Below are 23,152 nucleotides of genomic sequence, written 5' to 3'. Positions count from 1 at the left end.
AGCTCTGTTTCTGACACTAACAAAAGCCTGGCAAAACTCAGAAGAAGAAAGTCCCGCACTCACCAAACCTCGCAGCCAAGAATTCAGCGCAGTCGTTCCGCTGCAGGCAACCAGTCATCACACAGGGTTCGTTGCACTGCTGCCGGATGGTCGTTGTGCTGCTCAGCATACAGTCAACCGCATATCTTCGCTGCTGGCCTCCGTTGTCGCGATCTCACCGCTGGCAACCATATGTTGGAACCGCACCGATGGCACCGGCTGTTGGAATCTCAGCGCGGCCACCTAAAGCCCCTGAAACTTCGTAAAGTAGTGCCACTCTCCTCCTCCGCCTTCACTCCTCCTCGTTTCTCCTCTCTTTCACGCTCCCTCCTCGACCATGGCACCGCCTACTTGCTCGAGCGCAGCAGACGACCTTTCGCAGAGTGAATGCACGCATAGCAAGGTAGTGCTCTTTAGGCTTTCACGTTGGCTTTCCAGCTCCGCGTAACTTCGTGTACAGCATAGAATCTTTAGTCGGATGCTTATACAAATTCGGTAACGGCAGCTTTTGTTTCATTTTTGATAACTATTTCTTTAAAAAGTATCTGACGGAGTGTTAACGCTGTGCGTTGACGACTGCGAATGTATCGCGTGCCCTACAGTTAGGTACGCAACATTTGTCAATGGCGTGTCGCAAGATATTGTTGCGAATGGTTGTAAATAACACGTTTACCATCGAATGACAACCTCTTGGCTTCCAGCAAGCCCTCAGCCTAAAGAATCCGCGCCGCCCTTACCATGTGAATTCGCGGCGCGTATCAGCTATGACGTACAAAGGCTGCCGGAGATCACTGCTCTGGAGGCTCGAAAGTGTATTACAAGTACAGTGCCGCCAATGTGCGTGCTTGCCAATCTAAGCGCGCGCAAAGCCTCAGAGGTGGGCGCTGGTGCTATTATGTTTCTCGTGTCTCAACGCCGACAGAAATACCGCGGCCGATCATCGAGTCGGGACTGCGCGTACACAAGAAAATAAAATGAGTTTTTAGCATTCGTGCGCGAATCGGGAGCGCGATAACAATGCTTGACCCATTCTCAAACAAGACTACTGTGGCCTTCAGTAATTTTTTGAGGTTAATGACTTATCACGAATAACACTTCATCGTGCGTTGGTTCGTCCGTTTACTAAGTGACGTACTTGTCGCGAACCGAGTTGCACTGAGGTGCATGCATTGAGGACGGTTGAACTCCCTTCGAAGTAACATTTGCGAGATATGACTTTATTAGTGAAGTCATGATCGCGCAAAGAATCCCCCCGCCATGACGCGGCCGAAATTGCGGCAAGTGAAATGGTTTTATCCATAGGTTAAAATGATATGAAACGGCATTCGAGTTGCAAGTTAACAGTTTATTTTCACATAGATGCATTACATATTTGCCTTTGCAGTCACAAGTCCGTGTGCACCATTTATTGTCTCATTGCGTAAATAAACGCACCAGCCTAAGAGTCCTACAGCAAGCGCGTCTCAATAAGGCGTAGTGACTGTAGAAACTAATAGTAGAATAGACGAGCAAGCGAACGACTATATGAGCGCGCGAACTAACGAGCGAGCAAACGACTAAACGAGCGTGCGAACGAACGAGCAAACAACTAAGCACGAACGACGACTAAATCAGCCAGGGAACGGGCGGGCGACCGCACGTTTTCTTTGCGAGTGCTGCACCGCCGCATCTTCAGCTTCGCACACTTTAAAGCTCACGCGAATTAGCACATACGTCTCAATTACCTATGATGCGGTCGCTCGACGACGAACGCACCGCGTAACACTGTTTCGGGAAAGCACGCACGCTTTTCATCGGTGCCTCTGTATCGCAAATCCACCGGGCGACCGCCAACGAGGAACACGAACAAATGTGGCAAACAAAGCTAGTCTGTCTAAAGAAGGCTAGTAAGTAACCACAAAAGGCAGAGAGTTGCTCTCCTGAGGCGCTTTCATGATCGAGACTGAAATTTTATCAAAAGGACTGCGCTGAATCTTACAAATTTCGTAATCACGTTATCGCACGCAACCTCGCGTGCCCGCGAACTCAAGCCGGTTGGCGTTCAAAACGATCAAGCGCACCAAATATGACTAACACGACCACGTAGTGCGCATATAAGCAAAGCAGACGTTGCGTAAAAATCATGTTAAAGCGTGCGTACAAATGACAACATGCACAGTGAACTGTGCAATATCTACTACGTTATTGCCCGCAGCACAATACGCAAGCCTGGCACATACAATACTCTGAGAGAGTCACAACTTACATCACATAGTCGCGCGGAGGAAGTTGGTCGGAAGTTCTCCCTCCCGATTCGGTGAAGCCATGTCTTTCTTCTTAACCCGTTGCGCTTACCGGACGGTATCGCGAACATATTCTTGCCTTTGCTAAAACTATATTGGCATCCAAACGCGCAGCAGGTCATGGTAACAGAAAATGACGTGAAGCGACGTCGCAGTTGCCACAAAACATCCTTCAAGGCGCTCACAAGATCAAAACAACACAGAATAGGAACGGAAAGAATGCCGCCAACAAGCGCCGCTTCTCGAGCAAAGATGGTACTGAAGCGCGACTGTAAACAAACAAAGCCGGCGCAAGGGGCCACGTGATGCCATTAGGCCAATAGCGACGCGGTGTCGGCTTCGGCCAGAGCGCTGGAGGAGGAGGCGGCATTCTTCAAAGCGTGGCACTACTTTACGAAGTTTAAGGGGCTTTACGGCCACCAGCTGTTGCAACCGGACCGTTGGCGCCCGTTGTTGCAAATGGGTCGCAAGCCCCAAGGGTAGCATTGGCCTGGCGGCCTGGGGCACACTGGAAGCATCCGAAGGTCCCAGCAAAGTATGTGGCGACTGCTAACAGAACAACTTGTTTATTCTAGCATCGCAAAGAGCGGGCGGTCAGGTCGACCGAAGTAGAGAGACGGGAGAGCACGTTACTCAACAGAAGAAATCGGAGCCTCTCTCCTGGCGTCCGGGGGCAGCTGCTCTTATACTCTTGGCGTCGCGGGCAAGAAGGAAGGTCACGAGATGACACCACGTGACAGCGAGCTACGGACGGACTGAGAGACATGTAGAGACAAGGAGGTGACGCATCAGCCGGGCCGGCGCCGGTCAGACCTCCTCGCTTCACACTGGGGGAGCTCCTCTCCCCAGCTGCCGCGCTTTGACAAGCGTGGGCACACACACACACACACGCACACACGAAGACACGTGGCACTGAAACATGCCGGGACGCGCTCGGCGGGGATGCGTCGCGGCCGCTCCGAACGGGCCAAAATGTCCACCGCTTTGAACGAAGCCCCGGCGTCCGTTGAATCCGCGCCGGCTACAGCGCGCGTCATAGGCGAAACGTAACACTTACAACAGCTACACAGGTTTGCACTTTTTAGAACACTCGGTTCTAAAAGTGAATCAATCAGATGTGTTGAAATTGCTCTCTTATGTCTTTAACAAAATCAAGCTCAATCCTTCAAATTTCTTGAATTGCATTCTAGTAGTAATATGCCTTACAAATTAAGGCGCGACCATTACAGAATCCCACTTATACGGACCAATTACGGAACCCAGATGCTTTCATACTTAATTCCGACTCTTCTCAGCAGACATACACAGGCCATAGAAATTATTTAGAAATGCGTGTTCCTGAACTGTTTAAAAAATAATGTTAAAGCTTACCTCCTTTCCTGTCCTAATGACTAATAGGTGGTGTATACAAAATTTTAATGATCCTGATTCGTACGATTTTTCCTTTATGATTGCAAAATTTTGCACCTTGTTCCGTTGTTTACTTTGCGTAAAACTGTGTTCTGCATGTAACGATAGCGTATTATGTTCTTGTTTCCGTTGCTACATGCTCTGAGTGTGTGCATTCGGGTGCTGCATGCTGGGGTCCCATCAGGCAGAGTACATCTGCCTTTTGCCCTTGTATCCGGGACCTTGTTGTCTGAAATAAAGAACTGAATTAATTCATTCATTCATTCATTCAGTTCTTTATTTCAGACCAAAAGTCTGACTCCTAAAGTGACACATAGCATGATCCACTAAAGGAAAGGAAGGAAGGAAGGAAAACAAGAGTTGAAAGGGCAGAGAGGTTAACCAGAATAAGTGTCCGGTTGGCTACTCCTCCACTAAACGTAATTATAGTGTTTTGTCTCTCCCCTCTCTCTCTCTCTCTCTCTCTCTCTCTCTCTCTCTATATATATATATATATATATATATATATATATATATATATATATATATATATATATATATATATATATATATATAGTAACTTGCCGCAGGTGGGAACTGGACCCACAACCTTCGTATTTCGCGTGCGATGCTCTACCGATTGAGCTACCGCGGCGTCGTTTTTCCATCCACTTTCTTGGGTATGTATGTGTCCTAGTAGAACCCTGGGAGTGTTAGCCAGCGCCACCACTCGCAGACCTTGGCGGCGGACGTGGAACGTCTTTTTTGTCGTAGGCGTTACGAGAACGTGATCTTTTTGGATGAAGGCAACTGGTCAATAAACCCACATATGCTACCTGACTCGTTTGTTGGCTTCTTATGATATGACTAACAAAAAACGGGTCCCTCGGTTAACCCCCTTTCTTCTCATTTATATATATATATATATATATATATATATATATATATATATATATATATATATATATATATATTGGCCACCCGGATAAAACTTATCGCAGTGTTGGCGATTTGAGTTGTTTGGAAAGTATTCGAAAAATATTCCAATTCACGAATAGCGACTATTCCATTCGAATAAGGAACCGAACAGGGCAATATTCGACTCGTTGTGAATCTTACGAATATTCGCACCGCCCATATTCGCCCGTATGCGCTGGCGCGGGCCACTCGGCGAGCGCTCTCTCATTTAGGAGAGTTGGGGCTCCGACTGGCTGGTACGGCGCTTTTGGAAACCGAACTATTACAACAGCGCTGAAGCACAGGACACAGTAAGGTCTGCCTGTGTGACCCCTTACTGCGTCCTGTGTTTTCCCGCTGTTGTGCTATATATCGATACATCCTACCAAGACGTCGGGCGCTGGCGCACTGCCCTTTCACGGCGTGAGGATACTCGGCCGCCGGGGCACAACCTTGCAAAACAGTAGCCAAAGAAAGCGGTTCGCTTTATAAACGATTCTAACCGAACGCGTGTCGGGCAGCTTATCAGTCTGATGGCTTTGAATAACAAAGAGAATTCAATCGCAATTCGCAAAGTGCAGCCGCTAGACAAGAACCGTTTAGCATCGTGGCCACACAGAAAGAGCTGATCGTTGTGCTGACACGTCGCTCCTGGTGCTGTGCTTGTACATAGAGCACGTTTGTACAAAGAGCGCACAGCAAAACATTCGGTTAGCTTCAACCTCATTCCTAATGTTTCGTCGCCATTCGAGGTTGACATCTGGGCATCGTAAGTCATATGCTACTTCCCGCTTTTTACAGAATGTCCCTCGCATGCAAGTTTTTTTTTTCTGCATCGCGTAGACGGCTGTGACAACGGCGGACCATAATTTTTGGGGGCCAACGTAGTCAAGAACATCATCATCAGCCTACTTATGTTCACTGCAGGACGAAGATCTCTTCTTGCGATCTCTAATTACCCCTGTCCTGCGCCAACCGATTCCAACTTGCGCATTCAAATTTCCTATTTCATCACCCCACCTAGTTTTCTGCCGTCTCCGAATGCATTTATTTACTTTGTGATGGCGTAGTCACCACAATGTAAATAAACGGGGCATTCAAATCGTATATGCATTCTGCAGGAAACCAAGAGTCGCGCCTAAAAGAACAAGTCACGAAGAAGGAAAGCTAAGGTCTGTAACTCCCATAGTTTCGAAACTATCATGTCTGGAATGTGCGGTCATTGAACTGGCGGGCGTTATCCAACGCAGTCCGTCGTGGCCGATTATAGCCAGCGCGATTCGGTGCTTCAGGCGCCGTTTTCTATGTTATACTTCTTTTACTCACTCTTGCACGCTGCAAACTTCCACATTTAGCCAAGGTCATTTCCACGAGCGGGTATAAACAGCGGGTAATCTGTAGCGAGAAACCAAACGTTTCAAGTACCGCGTCTTTTCTAACGGCATTTTTTCAACGCGATTTTCAGTTGCATTACTTCAGACCCTAGGCATACAGAGAATAAGTAGAAAACACAATACAGTGAAAACCCTGAAATCTCGCATTTACCACATGTAGAAAAGACCATGGTCGTGCGCAAACAACTGAAACCGCCTCAAGGCACGTACGTAAAAAGAAAAAAAAAAGAAAAAGCTTCCTGCTGCTTCGGAAGCGGCCGCCCGAAATGCACGGCTGTAAAACTCGGCAAACACAAACATTCCTGCGCTTTTCTTTAAGACTGTCTCCTCCGAACATCTCCAAATGAACACGGTCTTTTGCTACACGTTAGGCACACTGCGGCGGCAGGCCGTCTGCTCTCGTGGGTTTTTTTTTCTTTTTTTTTAACGACTTACCCCAAGACTAGCTTCCGTGTCTAAGCCCTCTTCAAGAACGCCTTTGTTCGGCGCTTCGGGCTGCACACCGCGCGTCGGAAACGCGGGGTGCATGTCACGCTATAGAGAGGCGTATGTATATATCGTTCGTTATCCATGCCAGTGCGAAAGCGTGTCTGGTTCGGGTTAAAGGCCCGTTCACTTCTGTTCAGCCATCGCGGCTCATGAATATGCATTCCATCGCTTCCTCGGCTGATCAAAGGGACATGATCTTCCCTGTTAAGCTCTCATTCGCGAACGAAAAAGCAGCGTCGCTCGTACGAAAGACAGTGCATTCAATTATGCACTGTCGCGAGATTTCATTTGCCTGTACTGACATTCAAACTTGCTGACGCTCTCACTGAATCTGTGTCCCCGAAAGTGTGCAGCGCTCTGTAAACCAGAGTCAACCGGTCGAGCATCGAATTCACAAAGCATTGCGAGCGTGCGTTATTGAATTGAATTGAACTTTATTGGCATAATTTGACAATTTTCAAAAAATTGAATTGCAATGATGCATCTCAATCTCTTGCTTGAGGCTAGTTGGGATTCATTCAGGTATAATTGCGAAAACGAGGTGTCCCATAACAAAACAAGAATGATACGAACAAAAATATTTTTACTGACATTATAACATTTGAGAATCATGATAACACGATTATTACTCTGCAATACTATTTTAACTGTTTCCGGCATTTATAAAGGGGAGTTTCACAATATTATCGCGCATACTATTACAGTTGTACGAGCAAAACATCCATGTATGTACAGAGCGTAAGTACAACACAATTATACATGGTAGTCAATTCAAAATGATTACTCGTCCTGAAAGAATGTTTTTAGCAGTTAATATATTACGTGGCTATATATAACGTAGGAAATGTCTTTTCAATGCTAAAGAAAAATTCGTACACTTTTTTATTTTTAGCAGAAGGTTGTTCCATATGGCGACTTCATTAGCTGTAAGTTCTGTCTTACCATATATATTTTTTTCTTTGTCGAGTGAGGTACTTACCTTTTACTTTGTTACGGCTTTCGTAGCGAGAACATAAAAAATGTGATGAGCAGACTGGATAGTTGGTGATAATACTAAAATGGACCATTATTGCAGTTTTGTAATCAATTAAAGTGGTGAACGGCATGATATTCAAGCTTCGGAAGTGTGGTACCGTATGTGCAGTGTAGTGCAGTATTATGACTCGTTCTAGATATGTGAAGTATGTTTGACTTCAGTTAATAGTAATTTAAGTGGCTATGAAGTATACTGAAATAAATTATTAGTAATGTCGATATGTCAAATATGTCTCAGCATTTGTACAAGAGAAAACAAGCTTTACTAAGTTTCTTGCAGACTTCGTTGACATGAGGTTTCCAGTTAAAAGATTCTTCAACTATAACGCCTAGGTATTTTATAGAATTCACTCCTTCTAGCGCTGAATTAATTATTGTGAGTGTACATGAGTGTACATCCAGAATTTTTCGCTGTGAATTAAAAACAATATATTTGGTTTTCTGTGTATTTCTAATGAAGCGCTCTGTGGTCTGTGTTTCTCTTCTGTGTGCGTCGTACAAATTTTGCGCAATCTAACCTCTAATCTCAAATAACCGTTCAAAATTATGCAAGAAGGCTGGTAGCTTTTGACTGGGGGCATGATAAACCACTACAATAACTTTGTGTTGACATTTGGCAACAATCATCTCAAGCTCGGACGAATATGATTGGTGCGCGTCTGCGACTCAGCCCATCGAGGCGTTAGGTGGAGCCATACTGTACAAAAATATATGCCTATTAGTCTATGGCGAGCCTCTTGACACCTCTATTCAGTGTATTCTGTAACAACCCTAGATTGCCCATATTATACATTGTATAATCCATAATCATGTAAATCCATAAGGGCAACAAGTCCACGGCCTGTCTTCGGATGGAAGAAAAATGAGGGCAGAATACAGCGCGGCGACCTGGAGTAACGTCCGGCTAGCCACCCTGCACCGGCGTAAATAGAACGAAAAATAAGAGAATTAAAGATAAGATTAAAAAAAAGAATAATCAGTGCGAGGAAGCGCGCACTAATCCTCATAACCTGTCATGTCAGTACATAGCGCAATAACTCGTTCAATAATACTCAGTTTAGTGCCTATCGTCTGAAGACTGTCTATCAATTGTTGCGGGAGAAATGGGAACTGTACACGCAGAATGGAAAATTGGTATATATTATTTCTATGCGGCATTATAGAGACCATACACATCTATTTTTACACGGGACTAACCGCAATTTGCGTTTGCACAATGTCTAACATGCGAAAGGCTTTGCGAATTCGGCTCCTCGTTAGCCGATGTCAACTTTGACTTTCAAAACGCGACACGGTGTTAGCAGTAAAATGGCGACGTCTGTCGCCCCGTCACGTTTTCTGCCGAGTGTCGCTGATTCTCCATAGCACGGAGGCGCAGGCAACAAAACTAAAACTTTTTACTAGGCGTCTCGACTTCGGCCATAGCAGCCGTCTCTCAACGAGGCTTCGCTTGCAACGCACATCAGCTTGCATCGTCGATTATTGATGCAAACATTGCACTCATAATCGGCCACATTGAACAGCTTTAACGCTTCTTAGCTGCAGTAAGACTGAAAGGCGGATTAGTTGTCTTGACTTTATTGCGGAAATTTTGCGCACACTAAACGGCGACAACAAGAAAAGGACAGAAGGACCAGCGCAGTTTATAATAATAACTGCGCTGGTCTTTGTGTCCTTTTCTTGTTGTCGTCGTTAGTGTGCGCGAAACATTCCACAGTGCCTCTTGGTTGTCTCTGTGAAGCGAAAACATGCGAATTCGACACCGGATTGCCAAAAAGGAATTCGATCCTGCCAGGCATACAAAAGAAAGAAAGAAAGAAAGAAAGGAAGAAAGAAAGAAAGAAAGAAAGAAAGAAAGAAAGAAAGAAAGAAAGAAAGAAAGAAAGAAAGAAAGAAAGAAAGAAAGAAAGAAAGAGTGGGGAGGCATCGTCGTGTGTACCGCAGCTTTGCCTGGTCCGTGTCAGAACTGCGAGCTTGCACATTTCGAATTTCAAGCCGATGGACTCCCAAAGTGCGTTAATAACTTCTGCGTACGCATTTTCGTGGCGAATTCGTAAATTTAGACGTCAGAAAAACAAAGAACGGCTACTATACAAACACGCACGTGCGACAAAACGAATGAAAGTGCGTGCGTGCCAAGAAGGAAGTATATGCAGTCCCGACAGAGCGTTTCCAAAGCTGAATCATAAAGACAACCGCGTTCCACTTGTCACGGTTCGTTACTCGAGAAAGCGAGTCAGCTTCAGCTTCGAAAGCCAAAGCAGGGCGTTGCATTTCTCTCGCTTTTCGCCAGCGACGATCTGCGAACATCCAGAGGGCGCATAGAGAGTCAGCACGCGCCTAACGAACTAGAAGCGCTGCGTTCGGAGCGCCTGCATTTCGACGTTTATCTCGGCAAGGTGTTTCTGCTTGATAAGAGTATAACCTTGCCCTTCCCGCAATTGCACCTTCGTTTTCTTTCTTTTTCACCAATCTGCAAATAGAGCATTAGCGGCCGCGTTAATGAAAGAAATCAAAAGGAAAGAAATAATGCTGCCAGCATAAAACTACGTTATCTCACTGATGTTCATTATTGAGTCTGCGTTGCCCAGCTTTACTGCGGACTGATTGTACAGTACAGCTTCCCAGTACAGCATGCAGAACAGGCAACTGGCATTGGGCAAACATGAATCACCTAAAATAAAATAAATGTTTACGGCCTGGTTGTCCTAACTAAATATCACGGAATTGCGAATTAAGACAAAGTTAATTGGACCTCTGTCAAAGGTGAATTTTAGCGCAAAAAAAAATTCTTAATTATAAGAGAGACATATATATCATAGCGTGATTAAAGCAAAGTGGACGGGGTGGTTGCGGGCTTTACTGATTGAAATCTACTACAAGAATAAAATAAAGCCTATATTACGAGACAGTCTTCTTGAGTAACATTTTTCTACGTATTACGAAGACTTGTATTCGTGTCTTCAGTTGAACGATTGACAGCAAGTTTATTTTTTGATGGGAAGATCCGGATGTCCGTCGAAGACCCATGTAGTTTGCGCGTGTCGAAGAAATTGTTCTCGTTGCGCACATGATTGTATACGGCCAGCTGTTTACACCCAGCTGCACGCCCGCATCAGCCGCAGTAAAATTGAGTGAAAGCTCTCTGGAATGTCGACTGAATGCGACTTGGAATTCCGGAGCAGATGCTGATAGGGCGCACCTTGCTTTGCACGCACTGCAGTCGCCAAGAGATCGAGAACGACAAGTACGCGTGCGATGAAGCCTTATGTGAAAATGATACTGCTGCCAAACCGGTCAGCGGCACCGCTTTTTGGAGATATTCCGGTGCACTTTTATCTTTGCCTTCTCCCCATAACTCCATTATTTTAGTAACTAACTCGATGGGTGGTCGAATACGTATCTATATAAACAAACATTTTTATACAAACTGAACGCAACGAATTATTGTCGGCGTTGCGATTCAATGATCCGCAAATAACACAAACTAACTGCTACCCGCAAAGGCGTTTGTCAATTACATTAATTAAATGGTATTTTGTCTTCACCTGTGGCCTGCACGGCTTCGGAAAACAATAAAGAAGAGCCAAGAATCGGCGATGATCGACAATTTTCGGTTCGATAACGGACAATGTATGTACTTATATGTATATTATATTGTTATGTTATACTATGTGTGAAAATATTACCGGTATGTAAATTTTATGTATAGCATTTCTATATTTTAACAGTTCATACGACAACGCGTAACAGGGAGACTATAATTTGCGGAGCACTTTTAGAGAGGAAGGCCTTGGGAAAAGCGCTACAGATTATCTAAAGGAATTATACTGGTATAATACGTGGGAATAATGGAACGTGGGAAAGGCTAACAAATGACGCGGCAGTAGATGTATCTGGAAAGGTACCCATTGCAACCCCTCATCTTTATGGTACACGTTATAAGCATGGAGAGGAGGCTAGAGGCAAGGAAGTTAGGTTATGACGTGACACCGAGGCGGAGCAGCGTTTTTCGGGTTTAATTTACGCCGACAGCACCGTTTTTGTCGCGTATGCAGACAGAGACAGCTTCTTGCAGCTTTAAGTGGAAACGAGGGCGAAGCTCTTGGATTTAACTTCAGTATAACGACATCGGGCTTCATGGCGTGACTGATATCAGCTGGCAACAATGCCAAGATACGAAGTGTAGCTGAGCGAAACTACCAGACACATAAAAAAAGTGAAGTGATCAAAGCGAAAGACACGAGAAACGCTGTCATAATTAAACAGAACGCTACGAGGGTTAAGAAAAAAGTGTGTCTAGTATAGGAGGTCTATAAAAAGTCGTAATGGTTACCGAGCTCACGTTTGGTGACTCGGTGCGGTGCTTAAATTATGAAGTGCATGCAGGACTGAAGATTAACCGTGGGACCTTTGGAAAGCTACCATTTGGAGCGTATGAAAAAAAAAAAAACCACGCGCGAAGCGGTAGAGGGAGGCACGGGTTCAACTTAGGAAGTGCGCGAGAGGCCTAGAACAAGATCGCCTTCGAAGGACGAGTGCAAAACATGAATGAAAATTGACGGGCGGCTAAATTAAATTATTTAGGCGTGCCCATACAGGAAAAATGTTGACTCGCAGTGGAGAAACAAGCCAGGACTCTAACCGGTAAATATTAAGCTATAGTGGCGGACCGCGACATAGAAAAGGATGTTAAATGTAAGCCAGACATGTGGAAACAACGTACTTGATGGAGCCACGAAGAAGTTAGTTATATGAGGCTACATTGAACAGCGAAAAAAAAACAAGAAGGAACATTTGTATGGTAAATTAAATGGCTATGCCGTACTGTTCGAAGCCAGATCAGAGTGTTTGAGAGCGCGTTGTTATTAGCGAAAATTTTCAGATGGTGATGACCCTCGCACATCGTGTGAAGATGGTGCCGAAACCACTGATCGTATAATGTCAGAATGTCCAAGTATCCACCCAGCGATAAATGTGGAATCAATGGGCTTCGCCGAGGCTTTAGGTTTTAGGACAGCGCTCATGTGGAAACATGAACGAAGTGGTTGGAGAGACTACAGTGAAACTCGGCTGGAATGTTGGCGGTAAAAATGAAGGCATAACATGCAATGAAGCGAACTTTCAACTGTGAATAGTGTAGCTTACTGCATGAAGATAGTTAAAGGTTTAAATATGCCAGAAAGTTTCAAGGAAAGAGCTCGGTGGCATGTACCACCCCTTCAAGAAGATGCTCACGTCATGATTATCATCATCATGTATGAAAAAAGTGTTTGCGTGTAAAAATTTATTAATTTTGTCAAACGGCATGTGTTGTCATGTTCAAATGCAGCTAATATTCCTTTTATCAGCGGCTGACTATACTGTTTGGGCGAACACCATGCGAATCGCGCATTGTTATTGTGGCAACATTTCACTGTTCTTTCATATATTATATAATTGCAATGTTTTATGGCCACTAGATAAATGTAATTTATATGGCGCTTGATGTGTTACCCCATGCAGCCATATTGTACCTAAGGGGGTGAGGTTACCTCAAGCCGCGTCTGTGCGGCTTTTTTCCCTCATCCACCTCCATTTACCACTCCTCTGTACATGTGTGTGTGTAAATGGAAATCAATAAATCAAATCAAACTCTTTCCTTGTTCTCATAGTGATTACATCAATGGCGACCTGTATATGTTCGCATCAATTTATCGAATGTGAAAGCTCTCTCTGACGGGAAAACTGACAATTTTGAGATTTACAAACACCTGTCAGTTACTTTATGATGATTTCATATTTAGCTTCAGTGTCCTCTTAACACTCGATGACGATAAACCGAGGTATACGATCGAGTGTATTGGTAAAGCAACAGAGTTCCACAACGAATATTGCGGTGGTAAGCAAATATGTGGCGCCGAGTCAAATGGTCGATCAGGCGAAAAGCACCTGTTTTACTGCCTGGTTCCGACGAAGCAGGCTACCTCAATAGAACTGGTATATGCTCTGATCAGGGTGAAGCCGTGCAACCACTGCAATTAAGTCCGCGGTTCAGTTTGAAATCCGTGCAAGAAGAGGAAGAAAACTAGTGAAAGTGGAAAGGGTATCGCCTGCGATTACTGCAACTTCCTCACTGTTGGGCGTGCTTATGATTTGTCACGTGGCCAGAGGAGTCACAGCCTTTACTGTTGCCTACGCTAGACGGAATAGCAGAAGCTTGGCGTTTTATGCTACTATCCGCCTGTCTGGTTCTCTAATCTAAACTTAATCGCCTCTGCAGAACGCTTGCAAGAGAGTCCACTATGTGTACCTTCCTTCTTGACATAGTGTCTGTTCTGCTTGGCGTCTGCAGGTGGTGTCGTTGGCGACCTGCCTACTTTCCCGCGCCACAGAAGCCCATGGCAGAGCCGCTCCGAGGAAGAATAGGCGTCTCCTGTGAGTATAGCGGTCGCGCTTCGTAAGAACAGTGGCGTTATCTCTGGACTCCTGTTTTGTGTAGTCATTATAACAACGCATGGAAATCACTTCCCTTTTTCAAAATACGTCCCCCAACGCCTTCCATGTGTATCTCCTGTCAAAAGTGCGTTGCTCATATTTCAATGAGGACGTTCAATTTCATATTGAGGACGTTGCTCATATTTCAACTACTATAAATCCACTTTTCTGCAGCGCGCATGTGAATATAAGCATTTAGGTCTCCTTTTCACTCCGAGGTTATCCTGGTCAAAACATATTCTAACAACTTGCAACAAAGGACTAAAAACACTTGGTTACCTAACCCGAACTCTGCGTGCTGCTCCCAAAGAAACTAAACTCATTGCATACAAAACACTTGTAAGACCCATTCTTGAATATGTGGCTGCCATATGGAACCCTTACAAAATTTCGGACATCCACAAAATTGAATCTGTTCAGAAAAAGGCGGTTCGTTTCATATACCGCCGTTATGACAGAATGTTTTCACCGTCATCTCATCTGAATATGCTCCGTTTAGCCCCTCTTTCCCACCGTCGGCACATTAATTCTCTGAAACTTCTACACTCTCTATTTTGCTCTCCACATTATGCTTCCCCTAACACATATCTGACCCGTGCAAAGCCCCTAATCACGAAAAACAGCAATGACTTAATCTTATCCGCCTTTTTTGCTCGCACCAACACTTTTAAATAGAGTTTTTTTCCTCGGACAATTGAACTCTGTAATGACCTGCCTGGTTCCATCCGTTGTTTACCACATGGAGAATTTGGGGATGCCATTGAGTGCTCCTCTTAGCCATGTTACTCACATATGCTTCTTTTGTATGGTGATTTTCTTTCCCACATTTTGTATTCACCCACTCCTGCAATAGCCCCTCCGGGCTGCAGTATTTGTAAATAAATAAAAATTTTCAAACCACTGGGCGGGTTACAAGAGATGTCGCTGTGATGCGACTCCTGCAATCTGCCCTCTTTTCGCAACTTTAAACATTGAGAAGCACTCTGGCCGATCTCGATGTAGCTGCAGAATTCCCAAAGTGTCGCTACCCGCCAGCAACTTCCTATTGCCCTTTCGAAATTTCTGGCTGAGTTTGTCAAAGAGTAAACCCCGCCATTCCTCTGCACGCGATCCCCACTAATGTCGCGACGGCAGTCGCAAAATCGTCAAGGCGCGACTTCATGCGTGACTGACGCAGGGACCTTCCCCTGGAGTGGCCTCGCCCTCGGCGACGCGACCCGACGGCGCCGCCCTCAGGTCCCCCCGATCTAGGCTACGTGCGCTCGGCCGAATGCTGCCCGTCCGTGACTGAGGCCATCCAGCCACTCGGCGGCGTCTCCATCACGGGCCGCATCCTGGAGCTGTACCGAGAGCCCAACGCCACGCAACGCTTCTACCAGACGTCGTGCCGGGAGCAAGTCAAGGGCCGGCCCTGCCGCTACGTCCGCTCCAAATACGAGGCACAGTCGCGCTGCGTCCAGACCTACAGCTACATGTACGCGCTGGTGCGCGAGTTCCAGTCCGACGGGCCCTGGCGGCTCGACTACATCCGCTACCGCAGCGGATGCTCCTGCCAGGTGCACCGGCCCAGAGGGTACCCACTCAGCCTGCTCGCCAGCAGGCCTTGATTTCCTGCCTCCCTTTCTCCCTCCTGGAGGACGTCGTGGCGAGACCTGGCGTGGACCTGTCCGGCGAAGAGCGCAGTACCGCTGCTGCTGACGCCCAACTGTTGGACGCGCACGTGCTGTGACGACTGACGCGTCGTGAGACTTTCAGCGCATGTCAAAAGATGCACAAGCATTTTGTCATTGTCGTTGGGTATGGAAAGGTCTGTAAGTTCGAGGTGTAAGTAAAACTCGGAGCTGTTAAACGGACGGTAGAAACAGTAAGTGATAGGCGAAGGCCAGCAACCGGCGCTCTCGTTATCTCGTGTTCTGTCGTACCAGTTAAGCTTCCCTGTACTCCTCCAGCTCCATCACTGGTCAGTGCTGTACGCTGACTCATTGTTCCCATCCGAGTCACTGAACCTTTCGCAACACGCAGCATGGCGCCGCGATCGGGCAGTGAACGCGGCCGAGCGGCTCACCGAGACAATTACTTCGCGTCCACTCAACCTACGACAGCACCGAAAGCCTCTCTAGCGACTTCAGCCATGCCCAGATGACTGTGCCACTCAGTTGCGCCAGACGACACGTGCGTCTCGATGTCCGTGTCTCATAAGTTGTTAACGGTTCGCTCTCCAACACCGCACGCCGCGGTTCTTCCGTGCGTTTACGCCCCGTTGGAACAACCGAAAATACTCACATATCAAGAACACACATGCCAGGTTGGCACGTGCATACAATCAAAACTCCTGCTTTGTTCATTGAATGCAATGTCGGAGAGTACAGCGCATAAAGCGGCTGTCGTATCCGGTCTTCGTCGTGTCATGTAAAATAATTGTCGCCGTCACGAAAGTATTCGTGTACCGAGAAGTGGGCCTGCATCACCTGGAGCTACGAGGCGCTTGTGAGATTTTAAGTAAGGCTGGAATATAGTAGCGCGCTTAATCCAGTACAGCGGCCCCGGGGCTGCACGCATACTGTTGATTTCGCGGCAACTGCTGACGTATATGGGTTGTATTTTGATTGCGACTTGGGTGATGTGACACAGTGCACGGTTGTAGACAAAAGAACGGAACGTCTTTAATGTTTCCGCTTGTTGCATGTGTATCACTACATTTCGATCTCATTCCATTTCAGTTAGTGAAGTTGCCGGAAGGGAACCGACAGGTTTTGACTTCCACATCATTTTGCACTGATGATGACACGCGGACAACTATATACATACAACGGTCACCAGTATTGCAGAATTCACGCCGGCGACGGCGAATACACTTCGTGTTGCGAGTTAAAACGCGAGGTAGCGTGTTGGCGAAATGGTAGTGACTATAACGGATTATGAGGAAGGAAGAGGCACTGGTCTGTAGACTTGAAATGACGTAACTTCTACTCACTGTCACTGTGACTTGGTCGCTCGGAATATTGCGAAACTCTACAACAAGGGGGGGAGGGGGGGGGATATTACATGAAGTCACGCAAGGACAGATGTCCTGAAAAGGCGCGAGTCAGCGCATGACGGCAAACCTGGTTTACCATCAGCCAAGTCAACCAATGCGACATGTCCAGTAGGGTCTTCCCGGGTGCTAGTAGATAAACGCAATGCCCTTTAGAAGTTGTAATGAAGGCCGTAGTTTTTGTGAGTAACCCTGTGACGAGCAGTAACATTCGAAACAACCTGCGAATACCTTACGGCTGAAACTGCGCGTGTTTTAAATGAAAAACACCACGTCTTCTCCGTGAGGACAGTAGTCAAGCGATTGCGCCGCTCAGTTTGTTCGGCCCCACAGACGAGATTAAAGAAGGCTGAGGGAACCGGGCGTAAATAGCAGGACGAACGTGAAGACAGGCCACGGAGTAAACGCGGATGACAGGTTGTCCCAGATGCACCGCACCGCTTTGTTCAAATGACGAAGGCTCAGCCGCACACGCATGTATTTCTATGGGCCAGCTCGCACACCTCTATTCGTGTGCACCCAGCATTGTGATCCTTCGTGTGCACTTTGCCACTGAGAATGCTCATTCTCTATCGACACCTTCCTTCCTTCTGCCAGTGACACAACCTAAATTAACTGTACATCTTTCGTTGTGTGGAGTTTTCTGGTCCGCCTTCCATTTTGGACAACCCGAATAAAGCGATAAGAAGTTCAGATGCTTAGATGGTATGATAGTGCTTGGTTGTAGTACAGACAACATATATATATTAACTTACTCCAGGTGGTGCATAAAGCAGGAAATAGAAACGAAAATGTAATAGGCATGCGCGTAGAGGGGTGAGAAATGTTATTGTATTATAATTTGCTAACAGCTGCACCCCCTTTTCTGTATTAGCACAGCTAGCTGACTTCAGCAATAAACGTTTGTTGAATGCTTTAACGATAGTCACAACTCAAACTACACTGAAAGCGTCCTTCCTGGAAATCGGCTTTTTGATGTGGCAAGGTACTCATAGGAGGAATCGATCTCATTGGCTATGGAGTTAAAATTCAGCGCCGCATTACGTTAAGTAAATATAAACCACTACACTCACTTTACGTCCAACATTTAACCACCACCCCTCCTCCCAGTTGCTTTAGTCTTCCCAATGCGCTGGCATGCATTCAGTCAGAGGGAGCAATAACTCACGTGGACTGACCTTAATGTGCGGAAATCGCAAGCGAAAAGAATAGTGCCAACGTGGAAAATCAGCGCAACTCAAGGACAACGCACACAGGAAGGTAAGACAAAGAGAAGCGCGTAAGGCGAAGGAACTGACCTGACCGGAATGCCGAGACTGATGACAATGATGATAATAATTCCCATAGAGTCACCTAAGCGCCAGTTAGGCGGCAAGGTCGCGAATGGTTGGGTTTCTTTGGTTTCCTCCTGCATTTGGAGAACATAAGTTTGTGGAGTGGACCAGGGTGTGTATCGCATACGTCATCGGCGAGTGGAATGCACTTGTAACTTCAAAACCACCCGCCGCGGTAGCCCATTGGCTATGTCCTCGCGCTGATGAGCCTGAGCTCGAGGTCTCGGGTTTGGTCCCGACCACGGCGGCGTTTGGAGGCGGAATGCAAAAACGTACGTGTGTACGTTTTTGCCCAGGTGGTCAAAATTAATCCGGAGCTCCGTACTACGGCGCGCCTCATAATTTTGACACTTGACACCCCAATATTTCATTAACTCTACTTCGAAAGCAAAAATTTCTCTTTCAGTCCTGCGACACCTGTAGCAGAGCGCACACCTTGCATTTAGCGCCGATTGAGCAAGACGCAAAAGAAATGTATTACAAGTACGCTCAAACTGCTGCGCGAGCTCGAAAGCGAGAACCCCTTCGAAATAACATGATGACGACTGCAGTCAGATGGCGATCGAAAGACAAACAGATGGCTTTACCAATAAACAAATATGTCGGCGTATACCTGATTGACTAGCAAAGTTCGGTATTCCAGACGGTGCAGGGTAAACAATTGGGTTACTTACTATGAATATTGTGCACGCATGGACGCGCACAGAAAAACAGACCCCATATACGTTCAGAAATCTACGAGTTGCTCGGGTCAGGTCATCAGAGCATACCGCTCCGTTGGAACTGCAAAAGCTGATTCGGCTAGCGAACAAGATCGAAGCATGAAGCACCCGCCGCGAAAAGCACGTGCTGCGACCTAAGCAGGGTTGCTTTTCTTCTCTCTCTATCTCTCTCTCTCTCTCTGAGGAGAGAGAGTGGGAGGGGGTGCGGGGAAGGTACTCGCGCTTTTGTTTCGGGACCACTTGTTTTCTCAGCGCGTGATTTCATTTGCAGATCATTTACGTCGAGCTTCGGTAACGTCCGCGAGACTCGGTGCCAGAGCAAACGCAGCTGGAACTGGAACTGTTTGACGTGGACGTACCCTCCAACTCCCGCCTCCCTCCCCCGCCCCCTCCCATGAGCAGCTACCAGAACTCTGGCAACCTCTTCGTGCAAAGTGCATTAACGTGTCTGCGTTAACCGCTTACCATCTGGTCCCGGTCTAGTGTGTCATGTTTTCTGCAGCATACAGCTAGGTAATTTTGCCTAGTCACTTGGAGTTAGGTCTGAGCTCTGCGGTTCGCATGGTTGCCAACACGCGCGCTAATCACGAGTGGTAGCGTCCGCCACAGAATCCAATACGTGCGTCATTACGTTTATAGTGAAGTTTCGATGACAGGCATCGCAATCCATGCTTTCTTGTTACCTACCCCTCCCCCCCTTTTTCTCGAAACAAAGAGTTTGAGCCAACCAACAATTTCAAGTGGCAAGGTACTCCATTGGTTTGATGATGTTAATACATCGAGTATTGTTGCTTTTTTCAACGTTATCAACGTGCTAGGCATACCTGTTAATATGCTTTTTTTTATGTATCCAAGAAAGAGTAAAAGTGCGGGAACAGGAGGCGCCTGAAAGCAAAATTCGGTGTCAGCAATTAATGATTTACTGCCAACGGATTCAATTTGGGCCTCAAACAAACAGAAAAACTGTTCCTGCTTGCCTTTCTTTATTCTAGCTTTTTTTTTTCATTTCAGTTTTTTCGTGTTGAGCAGACACTACACGATGTTGCTTGGAAAAATAAACAGTTGGCTGTTAGCGCCGTTGTCTGCCCTTCCTGAATTTCTGTCAATTGCACGGTTTCTTCTACTCAGGTCATGAACCATGCAGCCCAAATGCGTAGGCGTGTACTTTCTTTCACCTCCCATTTTCTATCTCTCTTTCTCTCTGGTTATCATACATCGTGCCCTCTCTTCCTGCGATCTTAAGCGACTACTACTGCTTTTCATGCCGAGATCCTGCTTGACATTATATTGCCGAGTCGCACTGCGACCACTAAAAATATGGGATTTTACGTGCGAAAACCACGACCTGATTATAAGGCACGCCGTAGTGGGGGACTCCGGAAATCTGGACTCTCTGGGTTTCTTTAACGTGCACCTAATCTAAGTACATGGATGTTTCCCCATTTCGCCCTCATCTAAATTCGGCCGCCGTGGCAGGACTCGATCCCGCGACCGCGTGCTTCGAATTCCAACACCGTAGCCACTAAGCAACCACGGCGGGTCATACGTAGTTAAGCTCAGCTAGATGTTCCCAATACCTTTCTTGTTGCTTTATCATTTTCTCATCCTATCATGACTCAGTGCAACAGTGGCTGTAACAACGTTGCTGACTCGAACTCACGCTATTGACCTGTCGCTTATTGACAAGCATAAAACAAAGGAGCCAGCTATATGACGCTTGCAGCTAAGAGCACGACTCCGGTCGCGATTTCGGGCTTGTTAGTGCGCGTGCGTTATCTTTCGCGGGGAATTTTGTGACTCAACTCTTGCTGACCATAACGCTCAGCGCGTTTATTCTAGAGATATAGGCGGGAATTGGCTTTGGGATGAAATGTTTGGCACCCACGTGACGTCACAGGGATGACAGTGTATGGAGCTAGCTATCTCTCCCCGGCCTCTCTAATCACGGTGCGCCAAATACGAAACGCGAGATGTGTGCTTAAATCAGTCTCGAGGCGTAACTGTTCCAGGCGTCCGTCAAAGCCCTGCAAGAAGCGGTGAGGATGGTGCGCTCCGAGCTACAGCGTGATGTCTCAGCCAAACCGCCTGCTCCAACCGTGATCGAGTGTGCCCCTTACTCGTTGTGTCTATACATGTGACCGAGTGGAAAGAGTGTAATCTACCCATGTGATGGCTGAAATAAAATCGAAAGACCCGACCCCAACCACCCTAGACCCCGCTCCTCACCCGTGCAATGCAAAATGGTGTGTGTCTCAGTTACTGCTTGCTTTCTTTTTGTCGTTTTCTAGTTGATGTAGAATTAAGAGTCCGGTGGATTTTTTTTTATTCTTTGCAGGTTAAGGGGTACTGACATGATATGTTCGACTATTCATTTTTTGAATGCATGACTTTTAGTCACGCAGGAAAACCGTCGCTGACGCATGACGCTCAGAAGCCGAGTCATGGTCTTGCCCACCGGGCTAAACACTTGCAGGCAGAAGGCGAATATGTCCGAACCATGCATTTGTTGCACCGCGTTGTCACGCAACACAAACAAATAAGTAGTCAATGAGTTAATAAGGATGATAAGGAATGGTGAAGGGTTATGTGGGTCTTATCGCGGTTGATAATAGTTCTACGCGGATGGATAAGTTGCTAAAGAATTATATGGGCTTATAATGGTCCGCGCAATTCTGATAAGGATCGATAAGGCTCGTATAATGTCCGATGACGTTGATAAGGACATATAAGTGTTGATAAGGGTCTGAGCAATTTCTATAAGGTTGATAACGACCGATAAGGGTTGATAAGGGTCCGATCGAGTATGATAATATTGATATAATGGACAAAAAAGCTTGACAAGGGTCGATAAGAGTTGGGTCGAGTCCAGTCAGATTGATAACGACCGATAAGGGTTGATAATGGTTTACACTGGTCGGATCAGGAGACAAAATAAGCTACAAGGCCAATAAAGCATACATTTATGGAACTGTCTACTGCTTCATTAATCGTGGTTAACAACATACGTCGCGTCATATGCGTGTAGATAAGCAAGCGACCCAATGCTTACGTATGCTTAGACAACTCCAGTGGAGGTAAATGACAGTCCTGTATACAGGCTGTCCCACGTAACTTGAGCCAAGCACTAAATATGTGCAAATGCCACGTAACTGAACTGAAGCAAGGTAATGCTGTTTGCCGTCCTTCAAGATAGTCGGATTATATTGTGCACTTCGTCTAATTAGATAATTAGTCTACATAATCAACTTCTCAATCTTTATAATTAGATGGAAAGTCTTAATGAGAAAATTGCAGAGCAACATAAGCAACTGCCGATACAAATTTCTGTTGCTCATAAAGTGTTCTGCCGGGCGTGAAACAAGCCCGCGAATACATGCCAAATTGCCGCGCGACTGGCCGTTCGAGAATATATATATATATATATATATATATATATATATTGTAAAGGAGCTATGCATCCTTCGAAAGGTGGCGCGTCTGTAGTGCGGCAAGTACAACGAGGAAGAGAGGACACATCGCCATTTAGAAGAAACACAGCGAACGAGAATCGAAAAATCATTCTCGTTCGCTGTGTTTCTTCTAAATGGCCTAATCAGGCGAGTAGCCACATGACAGCGCGGTATGAAGGAGGCTGATATCTGCCATCTTACGCAGGCTTTCCTGGTCAGCCGCATCGTGTATTACTTCCCTTACTACCACCTACGCCTTTCTGACAAGGAAAACGTTAACAGCGTCATTCGCACAGCTCATAAAGCTGCCCTTGGTCTCCCGAGCTATGCGAACACTGAACGATTACTTGAGCTAGGTATATACAATACCCTAGACGAACTCATGGAGGTCCATAAAACAGCCCAACGTGAACGACTCTCCAGCACCGCAAGTGGCATGGTCATTCTACGTAAACTCGGGCTGAATCCCGTTATGAATTCAGCAGGAAGAACAACATTACCCGGTGCGGTCAAACGCCGTTTGGTTATAACACCGTTACCCAAGAACATGC

General features: G+C 46.3%; 1 protein-coding gene across 2 annotated transcripts in view; it reads left to right on the top strand.

The window, feature by feature from the left end:
* The window catches only part of LOC135904531 (uncharacterized), a 192,750-nt gene extending 170,658 nt beyond the window's left edge, over positions 1 to 22,092 (top strand). For both annotated transcript variants that reach the window (XM_065435344.2, XM_070531579.1), the window contains exons 3-4: positions 13,920 to 14,002; positions 15,240 to 22,092. In XM_065435344.2, the coding sequence (XP_065291416.1) occupies positions 13,920 to 14,002; positions 15,240 to 15,669 (513 nt within the window). In that variant the 3' untranslated portion in view covers positions 15,670 to 22,092. The remainder of the gene's footprint in view (positions 1 to 13,919; positions 14,003 to 15,239) is intronic.
* The last annotated feature ends 1,060 nt before the right edge of the window (positions 22,093 to 23,152 follow it).

The sequence above is a fragment of the Dermacentor albipictus genome, chromosome 1, assembly GCF_038994185.2.
Source record: "Dermacentor albipictus isolate Rhodes 1998 colony chromosome 1, USDA_Dalb.pri_finalv2, whole genome shotgun sequence".
Lineage (NCBI taxonomy): Eukaryota > Metazoa > Arthropoda > Arachnida > Ixodida > Ixodidae > Dermacentor > Dermacentor albipictus.
Note: the sequence above shows the minus strand (reverse complement) of the source record. Positions and strands in the feature narration are given on the sequence as shown.